General features: G+C 36.0%; 1 protein-coding gene and 1 pseudogene across 1 annotated transcript; both read left to right on the top strand.

Moving 5' to 3' along the window:
* The first annotated feature begins 601 nt into the window (after positions 1 to 601).
* On the top strand, positions 602 to 3365 carry LOC144353452 (heparan sulfate glucosamine 3-O-sulfotransferase 1-like). The gene has a single exon (XM_085502417.1). It carries the CDS (start codon positions 1323 to 1325, stop codon positions 2640 to 2642), a length of 1320 nt encoding a protein of 439 aa, XP_085358543.1. The 5' UTR covers positions 602 to 1322; the 3' UTR covers positions 2643 to 3365.
* Positions 3366 to 7033: 3668 nt separating this feature from the next.
* LOC146739478 (heparan sulfate glucosamine 3-O-sulfotransferase 1-like) lies at positions 7034 to 8650 on the top strand (annotated as a pseudogene).
* The last annotated feature ends 2416 nt before the right edge of the window (positions 8651 to 11066 follow it).

The following is an 11066-nucleotide window of genomic DNA, read 5'->3' as shown; positions in this document are numbered from 1 at the left end:
GGATTTATTTCCGGGTCACACGGTAACAGCTTGCTAACAGGTCTTTATGGGTTGATAAAGTTAATACTCTAATTAAATTCAATATTTTAGGAAAAAATCATATACATGTGTGAATGATTTGATGTTCATGAATAGAAATGTATTTTAGAAAAGGAAAGAAGATCATTCGTAATATTTATTTAATTTTGATTTGTTTGTTGTCTGTTTGTGTTTGTTTGTTTGTTTATAAAAAGGTTTTGTCCCAATTCGAAAACAAAATAAAAGAAATTTAAAAAGAATTAAAAGAATTTAAAAAAATGAAGAACAAAAGAAATTTAAAAAATGCAGTAAAGGGCATAAAGCTGTGGTCGTTGACTCGTTATAAACGTTTTATAAATATGCATTTTAATAAGTCAAAATGGATGTTAGAATTCAAATTGATCAATTCGGAAATGGTATGGCGACATCAACATTAGTTCTTATTAATATTAATGAGATTCGTTCAAGAGCGTATAGTTTTACCCCTTCATGGGAGAAACCCTGGTTTGAAACCTGAATCGTGCTTGGTGTGACGGTTTATATTTCGTAATAAAATGTATACACTATTAATCTGCAAGGTTCCAAAAACTGAAAACGACGTGAAATAAATGACTTGAAACGTCTTCGATTCAATCGGTTGTTGGTGCCACCGGGCTACAGTATTCTTTTCGTCAAGTGTGCTCTATAACATGGGATGGCAGTGTACTAGTTTGAGAGTGGAACAGAGAGACGCCATCAATATCAAACGGATCCCTAGAGCAGTGAGAGTACGACAAGGGCATCATCGACGAGAAATCGAGATCATTCTTTTTCGTTTGAGTTCAGGAAATTGGTACATCTGTCACGTGAAGGCTGTGTTGTGTTTAATATTCTACTTTGGATGTCATAGCTATGTACTGTGAAGCCTTTGTTCTAGAATCGTAGCAGACGAAATTATTATGTCTATACGATGGTAATACGTACGTACGTGACGCATGTGTTTTTAACGATGTCTCCAGTAACACCCTCTTTCAGTATAAAGCATATGGCAACGGGATTATTCTAAGCATATTGTGAAATGCTCTGCCTGCGAACAAGAATTGCCAATCTCTCGTCGTTTGTCGCATATAACTATTTTTTTCTGCACCACACAGGCAGCCTGCTTTCTCCACTATAGAATTGAACGCCCGTTTGATTGATTGAACTCCAACAAGAACCCACTTCGCAGGTCGTTTACACAATAGGATAGTCATTGTTGTGAGGTGCGTTTTGTTGATCAACATAGATTGTTAGACCATTCCCCTCGGGGCCACAGTGAACTAAATATGGTCTTAGCCAAGAAGTGGTTTATCTGCGTATTGGTTGCAGCGATTCTGCTCATCATTCTTATGTACGCTTTCACGGAAATAATATTTAATGAACAGGCGGCTGTACCCGTTCGAACACAGGCACATCACGAATACGGCAGTGGTGTATCAGCCGCCATGCTCGCTGACCGTATGGCGGGGTCGGATCTTCGTGCTTTTCTCAGTCAGGACAGGCACAAACTTCCTGAAATATTCACCAATGAATCATCAACGTTCGAGGAGATTCCGAAAGAACAGCTGAATTTCTATCGATCCAGAATGAAAGTCTCGTCCCGTCGGGGGATCAACAAAATTCTCAAAGAGGTCCCACCAAAAGCACATAAACTGGCAATGGTAGAAATTCAAAAAACCTTGAGGATTTCTATGAAGGATTTCGTCAAAATGAGAGCCGAAAAGCAAAACTCGATTTACGTCAAAGCTCTTGAACTTGTTGGGTACACTAAACGTTTGCCAACTGTTATAAATATTGGCGCCAAAAAAGCAGGAACGACAGCGTTAGGTCTCTTCCTCAGGGCGCATCCACAGGTTGCTTCGTCTCTTGGTAACGAGATCCATTACTTTGATTGGAACTATGACAAAGGTATCGATTTCTACCGTTCTAGATTCCAGTACGCCACGGAATCCCAGGAAGTATTTGAGAAAACACCACGATATTTCATCACAGACGATGTGCCGCGTCGTATCAAAGAAGATGTCTCACCTGACGTGAAAATCATTCTGATTGTGCGAGACCCTGTTGAGCGAGCGGTGTCGGACTATCACCACGAAAGTGAACTGATAGCGTCCAGAACGTCAAAAAGAAAACGTCTCAACATGGTTGAATCCAAACAACCTCTGACCAGAGGCCCGCCCATCGAAGACACATTCCAGGATACAGTTTTAAAGAAAAATGGCGACGTGAACGACGAATCTGAACTCATCCATATTGGTAAATACGCCATGCATCTAAGAAGATGGCTGGAATACTTCCCGATGAATCAAATCCTTGTTATTGATGGAACAGAGATTTCCATAGATCCATTAAAACAAATGCAAGTATTGGAACACTTTCTTGACCTCGAACCATATTTCACGCAAAAACATTTCGTTTATAACAAAGCGAGGCACGTATACTGCTTGGCAATACCCGAAACAACATGTCGGTTTAGTACAAGTCACAAAATACCTAAACCTGTCCTGAGTGACAGTCTACGTAAGACACTGTATGAATTCTATCGCCCATATAACCAGGAGTTAGTGGAAATGCTGAACCAGACCTTTTCTTGGATTGGTCTATAAATTTTATACAAACACTTCACAAAACCAATGCGCAACCTGTTTTCAATATTCTGGGCTGATGTTAATTATATCAAATGCACCGACACGTGAGAACATTCTTTCTTTTATTCTCCGTTACCGTTTCAGTGCGTAATAGGTGGGGAGAGCATACCTTCAGTTTGATACCAGTGAAATATAACACTGTGACATTAATAAATACTTATAATAACTGCAATAAATAGCTACACTATAATGAAACAAAAATATTCACTGTGTTTAATTTCTAAAATTAGCGGATTTGATTTTTCAGAAATATTCATTGTTTTTTTTAAGGAAAAAATACATGCTTAGGTTATCTTTGCATATGACTTTTTTTTTTATTTGGCGCATTTAATTGTCTGCTGAACAAATTAAAATAAAACCAGGGAATATTTAAGTCGTATTCAGTAAGCTCCGGTTCGTTCCAGTTTGTTGACTGTTCGTTATATATGTACTTGCACATTTTAATGTGCACTTACGTTTTAATATACTATTCTGTGCTGTCTCTTATTACAATTCCAAATTTAGCTAGAAAATTAATTCTGTGTTGTGAGAAACTATCTGTGTAGTATGGCGTACAGCCTATGGCAATGTTTTTATTTGTATGTGTAAATATACTAGTCGCGTATTTTTTGATATTTTTTTTATTGAACGTTTGAGAAAACTGGCAATATCATTGGTTGAATAAATATTTATAAATGAAAACGTGTCACCCCAGTATTATTAGGGTTTTCGAGACAACGATACAGTTATGTGTTTCCCGAGAGGTCAGTCACCCCAGTGAAAATATCGGCCCATCCCTTTTATTGTGACCACCCAGTACATGTATATGTATGCATAGGCCTGTCCACATTGGTAATCCAAAAAACGAATATTGTTAAAATGAAAATTCCCAAAGTTTTAACCAACATCCGAGCATGATATTTCTCATTTCATTAATATTGCACGTAAGACCCATCCTCGCATAATTAGAAATTTCCAATTAATACGAATTCCCCGATATAGGTGTCTCGCCTCAGTTATTATCTTTATCATTGCGTGGACGACGTGGCTTCAAATGTAATCCTCGAAAACAGCTTTTTGTAAGGAATGGCGTGTTTGTATTTCACATTGCTCGATTTATGATACCAGAATAAGCATGCCGCGGGGTTGTGCGGGAAATTTTAGCAAAATCCAGCTGTATATTTAGAATGAGCAGTGATTCTGTTTAATTTTTTAAAAAAATAGACAAATCACTATTTTTATTTTATTTATAAATTGTGGGTACCTATAGGTTATGTATGTAAAATAGCCCTGCTTTTAAGTTCTTGTATATAAAGCCTTTCAAATTCCATGCATATTTTATAAAAAGAATATATATATATATCTATATATATATATATTCATTTGGCACAATATGTAAAATGTGAAAAAAAGAGGGCGTATGCATAACGATAATCAATGTCCAACTAATAGCGTTCTGGAAGAAATTAAAAAAATTTACATATAAGAACACTAACTAACTTTCACTCTTTTTATTCGTCCCGGTCTGACGGGTCTTATTGTATATATTACGCCCGTGCGTTCAATTCTCAGTTGTGCTATCAGAAATTCGAATCGAATCGACAGTGCTGGTGCCGCTTTAAAATACAAATAGCCACAAAGACGTGCTGTGGATAATAATATGCCAAAACACTGTAGAACCGATATTACTTTGCTAAGTTGAAATTCGACATCACGAGAAACTGTTTTCAGAAGTAGTTATTAGAACTCATTGAAGCTATTTTTTTATTCATGTATGCCACTCTGTTAATTTATAAATTAACAATAGAGGGACCGAGGTCTTGTATTACTGTGCATGTTAATTGCTACACCCAAATACACCTTCAGTTTCCGCGAAGCGTCCCTGGAGTATCATCATATCACTGCGTGCCATGTTCATTGCCAGTTATAAAATGTATGGCTGTCTGTGTTTAATAATGCCGGGACCGATTTGTGTTCTGTTTCACCGACATATATTTATAATGATTGTACTACATTAAAGGCTGGAAACGGTATCTGCTGAGAGCATTACTTATTTAAAAGATATATGCAGGTTCGTGGGCGTTTAGGATATCTGATCTATCGCTTTTGTAGATAGAAAAAGAAAACAAAAGATAAAACATAGATCTAAGATAGAAGAAGAAAACAAAAGATATAACATAGACCTTAGATAGAAAAAGAAAACAAAAGAGATAATATAGACCTTAGATAGAAAAAGAAAACAAAAGATATAACATAGACCTTAGATAGAAAAAGAAAACAAAAGAGATAATATAGACCTTAGATAGAAAAAGAAAACAAAAGAGATAATATAGACCTTAGATAGAAAAAGGAAACAAAAGATATAACATAGACCTTAGATAGAAGAAGAAAACACAAGAGATAATATAGACATTAGATAGAAAAAGAAAACAAAAGAGATAATATAGACCTTAGATAGAAAAAAGAAACAAAAGATATAACATAGACCTTAGATAGAAAAAAGAAAACAAAAGATATAACATAGACCTTAGATAGAAGAAGAAAACAAAAGATATTACATAGATCTTAAAGAGAAAAAGAAAACAAAAGATATGACATAGACCTTAGATAGAAAAAGAAAACAAAAGATATAACATAGACCTTAGATAGAAAAAGAAAACAAAAGATATGACATAGACCTTAGATAGAAAAAGAAAACAAAAGATATAACATAGACCTTAGATAGAAAAAGAAAACAAAAGATATGACATAGACCTTAGATAGAAAAAGAAAACTAAATATATTACATAGACCTTAGATAGAAGACGAAAATAAAAGATATAACATAGACCTTAGATAGAAGAAGAAAACAAAAGATATAACATAGACCTTAGATAGAAAAAGAAAACAAAAGATATAACATAGACCTTAGATAGAAGAAGAAAACAAAAGATATAACATAGACCTTAGATAGAAGAAGAAAACAAAAGATATAATATAGACCTTAGATAGAAGAAGAAAACAAAAGATATAACATAGAAAGAAAACAATAGATAAAACATAGATCTAAGATAAAAGATAAAAGGAGAAAGAAAAAGGTTATAACATAGACCTGAAATACAAAAAGATAACAAAAGATATAACATAGACCTTAGATAGAATGAGAAAACAAAAGATATAACATAGACCTTAGATAGAAAAAGAAAACAAAAGATAGAACATAGACCTTAGATAGAATGAGAAAACAAAAGATATAACATAGACCTTAGATAGAAAAAGAAAACAAAAGATATAACATAGACCTTAGATAGAATGAGAAAACAAAAGATATAACATAGACCTTAGATAGAAAAAGAAAACAAAAGATAGAACATAGACCTTAGATAGAATGAGAAAACAAAAGATATAACATAGACCTTAGAGAGAAAAAGAAAACAAAAGATAAAACATAGACCTTAGATAGAAAAAGAAAACAAAAGATAGAACATATACCTTAGATAGAAAAAGAAAACAAAAGATATAACATAGACCTTAGATAGAAGAAGAAAAAAACAAAATATATTACATAGACCTTAGAGAGAAGAGGAAAACAAAAGATATGACATAGACCTTAGATAGAAGAAAAAAACAAAAGATATAACATAGACCTTAGATAGAAGAGGAAAACAAAAGATATAACATAGATCTTAATCAGAAAAAGAAAACAAAAGATAGAACATAGACCTTAGATAGAAGAAGGCAAAAAACAAAAGATATAATATAGAGTGCGTATAGTTTAACCCCTTTATGGAAGAAACCCTGTTTTGAAACCGGCATCGTACATGGTGTGGCGGTTTATCTATCATAATAAAATGTATACACTATTAATCCGCAAGGTTCCAAAAACTGAAAACGACGTGAACTAAATGACTTGAAACGTCTTCGATTCAATCGGTTGTAGGTGCCACTGGGCTACGGTATCCTTTTCGTCAAGTGTGCCCCATAACATGGGATGGCAGTGTACTAGTTTGAAAGTAGAACAGAGAGACGCCATCAATATCAAACGGATCCCTAGAGCAGTGAAAGTACGTTAAAGACAAAGACATCTTCGACGAGAAATCGGGATCCTTGTTTTTTGTTTCAGTTCCGGAAATGGGTACATCTGTCACGTGAAGGCTGTGTTGTGTTTAATATTCTATTTTGAATGTCATAGCTATGTACTGTGTTCCCGGAAGCCTTTGTTTTAGAATCGTATCAGACGACTGTACGTGACGCATATGCTGTACGATGTCTCCAGTAACACGCTCTTTCAGTATAAAGCATATGGCAACGGGATTATTCTGAGCATATTGTGAAATGCTCTTCCAGCGAGCAAGAATTGCCAATCTCTCATCGTTTGTCGCATGTAAGTATATTGTTAGACCATTCCTCTCGGGCCACAGTGAACTAGAGATGGTCTTAGCCAAGAAGTGGTTTCTCTGCGTATTGGTTGCAGCGATTCTGCTCATCATTCTTGTGCACTCTTTCACGGAAATAATATTTAATAGGCAGGCGACTGTACCCGTCCAAACACATGCACATCACGAATACGGCAGTGGTGTATCAGCCGCCATGCTCGCTGACCTTATGGCGGGGTCGGATGACTCGGATCTCCATGCTTTTCACAGTCAGGACAGGAACAGACTTCCTGAAACATTCATCAATGAATCGTCAACGTTCGAGGAGATTCCGAAAAAACAGCTGAATTTCTATCGATCCAGAATGAAATCCTCTTCCCGTCGGGGGATCAGCAGAATTCTCAAAGAGGTCCCCCCAAAAGCACATAAACTGGCAATGGTTGAAATTCAAAAAACGTTGAGGATTTCTATGAAGGATTTCGTCAAAATGAGAGCCGAAAAGCAAAACACGATTTACGTCAAAGCTCTTGAACTTGTTGGGTACACTAAACGTTTACCAACTGTTATAAATATTGGCGCCAAAAAGACAGGAACGACAGCGTTAGGTCTCTTCCTCAGGGCGCATCCACAGGTTGCTTCGTCTCTTGGTAACGAAATCCATTACTTTGATTGGAACTATGACAAAGGTATCGATTTCTACCGTAAACGGTTCTAGATTACAGTACGCTACGGAATCCCACGAAATATTTGAGAAAACACCGCGATATTTCATCACAGACGATGTGCCACGTCGTATCAAAGAAGACGTCTCACCTGACGTGAAAATCATTCTGATTGTGCGAGACCCCGTTGAGCGAGCGGTGTCGGACTATCACCACGAATGTGAAATTATAGCGTCAAAAAGAAAACGTCTCAACATGGTTGAATCCAAACAACCTCTGACCAGAGGCCCGCCCATCGAAGACACATTCCAGGATACAGTTTTAAAGAAAAATGGCGACGTAAACGACGAATCTGAACTGATCCATATTGGTAAATACGCCATGCATCTAAGAAGATGGTTGGAATACTTCCCGATGAATCAAATCCTTGTTATTGATGGAACAGAGATTTCCATAGATCCATTAAAACAAATGCAAGTATTGGAACACTTTCTTGACCTCGAACCATATTTCACGCAAAAACATTTCGTTTATAACAAAGCGAGGCACGTTTACTGCTTGGCAATACCCGAAACAACATGTCGGTTTAGTACAGGTCACAAAATACCTAAACCTGTCCTGAGTGACAGTCTACGTAAGACACTGTATGAATTCTATCGCCCATATAACCAGGAGTTAGTGGAAATGCTGAACCAGACCTTTTCTTGGATTGGTCTATAAATTTTATACACACACTTCACAAACCAATGCGCAACCTGTTTTCGATATTCTGGGCTGATGTTAATTATATCAAATGCACCGACACGTGAGAACAAATGCTCATTCTTTCCCTTATTCTCCTTTACCGTTTCAGTGCGTAATATGTGGGGAGAGCATACCTTCAGTTTGATACCAGTGAAATATAACACTGTGACATTAATAAATACTTATAATAACTGCAATAAATAGCTACACTATAATGAAACAAAAATATTTACTGTGTTTAATTTCTAAAATTAGCGGATTTGATTTTTCAGAAATATTCATTGTTTTTTTTAAGGAAACAATACATGCTTAGGTTATCTTTGCATATGACTTTTTTTTTATTTGGCGCATTTAATTGTCTGCTGAACAAATTAAAATAAAACCCAGGGAATATTTAAGTCGTATACAGTAAGCTCCGGTTCGTTCCAGTTTGTTGACTGTTCGTTATATATGTACTTGCACATTTTAATGTGCACTTACGTTTTAATATACTATTCTGTGCTGTCTCTTATTACAATTCCAAATTTAGCTAGAGAATTATTTCTGTTTTGTGAGAAACCATCTGTGTAGTATGGCGTACAGCCTATGGCAATGTTTTATTTGTATGTGTAAATATACTAGTCTAGTATTTTTTAATATCTGTTTTTCATGAGAAGTTTTCCCTGACACAAGGATGAATCCGTTAAATTGTTGTAATGATTCGGGTTTATTAGACATGGACATTTTTGGAATGCTATTTTTCAGGAAGGCCACCCTGATCTATTCATTCAATGCTTGATAAAATACGTCCAAGTATTGTTTTTTAAAGCACGTGCCTTTCATTATTGCCAGTATGGATAATCGCAAAAGCATATGTTGTTTTATTTCCACATGGACCGCCACAGTAAAAAATAAAATGTATGAAACCGTCGAATTTGTAATACAAATTTTCACTTGGTAGGGACATTCGCTGTGTATGTGAAGTATATAGGACGCAGTTTCGTTTAAGTTATGAATATTGAATTTTTGAAAATAGATAAAATACAACCGTGACCGACTTTTAATAAAACCACCATAGAATAGATCTAGAGCCCAAACACCCGCGAAATTCTGTGAAGAGTTTTATTTATTAGTAAGCTATAGTCAGAAAATGATTAGACATTGCCAGCGCTGTTATAAGTTTGATAATAAAGATTACAACAACAACAACATCAATAAATCCGCTCATAGTCTAACATGTAGGCGTGGCTGGCGCCCTCGCCGACTGAATGGCATCAGACCATCGGAGGGTGCAACTCACGCGACCTTGTCAGGCTAACCCGTCCATTACTGTTACTAGTTTGTTGGAGCAGTAACACAACACCACTATAACAGAACGCTGAAGTTCATTATACTAATAAGCGATATTATATTATACAAGCAATCTTCTCGCAATTTCCTGTGCTGAAATTATATCCTAATGAAGTTCGCAGCAACTGGATAATTCTATGAATATTTGAGTGAAATCAACCAATGAGTTGTAGCGCCCTCAAACATTCTATAATTCATAAAGTTATCAAAAACAAAACACGCTGGCTTTAATGTACCGAAGTGCCAATTACCACTGCTGTAAATTCAAATCATTCGTCTGTGAAAAGTGGCGACAAATCCCGCCGAATGCAATACAAAGCGATGTGCACGATAACTTGAGGGGAAAAAATTCCTCGTTCATCGCCAACACTATTGTATTTGAATTATTTTACTAGACAGGGTAATTGCTTAGCTGACGCATAGTGAACTTAAGATATCAAACTACCGGAAACGCGATCTCTTGATCACTCATTTTAAAGACGATTTATTGAACCTCCATTTCAAATGGGAACATCTTGTCATTATATATTTCCCTTAATATTCAATGCAATTTAATTTATTTCACCGAAATTTGTACATAAAATAAAAGAGTGTGTGGTGAAAATATAAGCATTCGACACTGTAAAGGTTGGCTTGACAAAACTGGGTTTCAATGGGTGGCGCCCTCTGGAGACCTGCACGCAACGCCGCGGTCATCTTTTTAGCTCCGCTGTCGACTTCGTCCAGCGGTGCTTATCATATGAGTGATTGTCCGTCGTCCGGTGTCCATCGTCGTCCGCGTCAACTTTTTACTTTTTCGACTTCTTCTTGAAAACTACAAGCCTAAATGCTTTAATACTTGGTGTGTATGTACCATGGGTAGACCTCTCTCAGATTTGTTAATTTCGTGATGATATCTTTAATTCCCTATTTTTTGTGAATGTTTTTGTCATTTTGTGATGATATCTTTAATTCTCTAATTTTGATGATTATTTTTGTCATTTTTGGTAAAAAGTGATAGTTTTGAATTCTTGTTGAAAACAGCAAGTCCGATTGCTTTTGATACTAATGATATCTTCAGTTCTTTAATTGAAATGTGCAATGCAGAGCTATCTCAACCAACATGCTGCTTTTTTTCACTTTAAAGTGATTTAATGTACAACATCAGAATACAGAGTATACGCTATGCTTTCAGTATCCACATTTCGGCGACGGCAATTTAGCACTAACGACACTAGGCAATGTTTGTTTTTAAACAAAACCGCAGAATAGAGATCACTAGTCACAGTCCGATCAAGCAATGTATTTTACCACCCGCTGCATTGATATGTGGC

The sequence above is a fragment of the Saccoglossus kowalevskii genome, chromosome 8 (assembly GCF_978046115.1).
Source record: "Saccoglossus kowalevskii chromosome 8, keSacKowa6.1, whole genome shotgun sequence".
Classification (NCBI taxonomy): domain Eukaryota; kingdom Metazoa; phylum Hemichordata; class Enteropneusta; family Harrimaniidae; genus Saccoglossus; species Saccoglossus kowalevskii.
Note: the sequence above shows the minus strand (reverse complement) of the source record. Positions and strands in the feature narration are given on the sequence as shown.

Excerpts from the sequence above, each read along its gene's own strand:
- LOC144353452 (XM_085502417.1), top strand. The coding sequence starts at position 1,323 with ATGGTCTTAGCCAAGAAGTGGTTTATCTGCGTATTGGTTGCAGCGATT.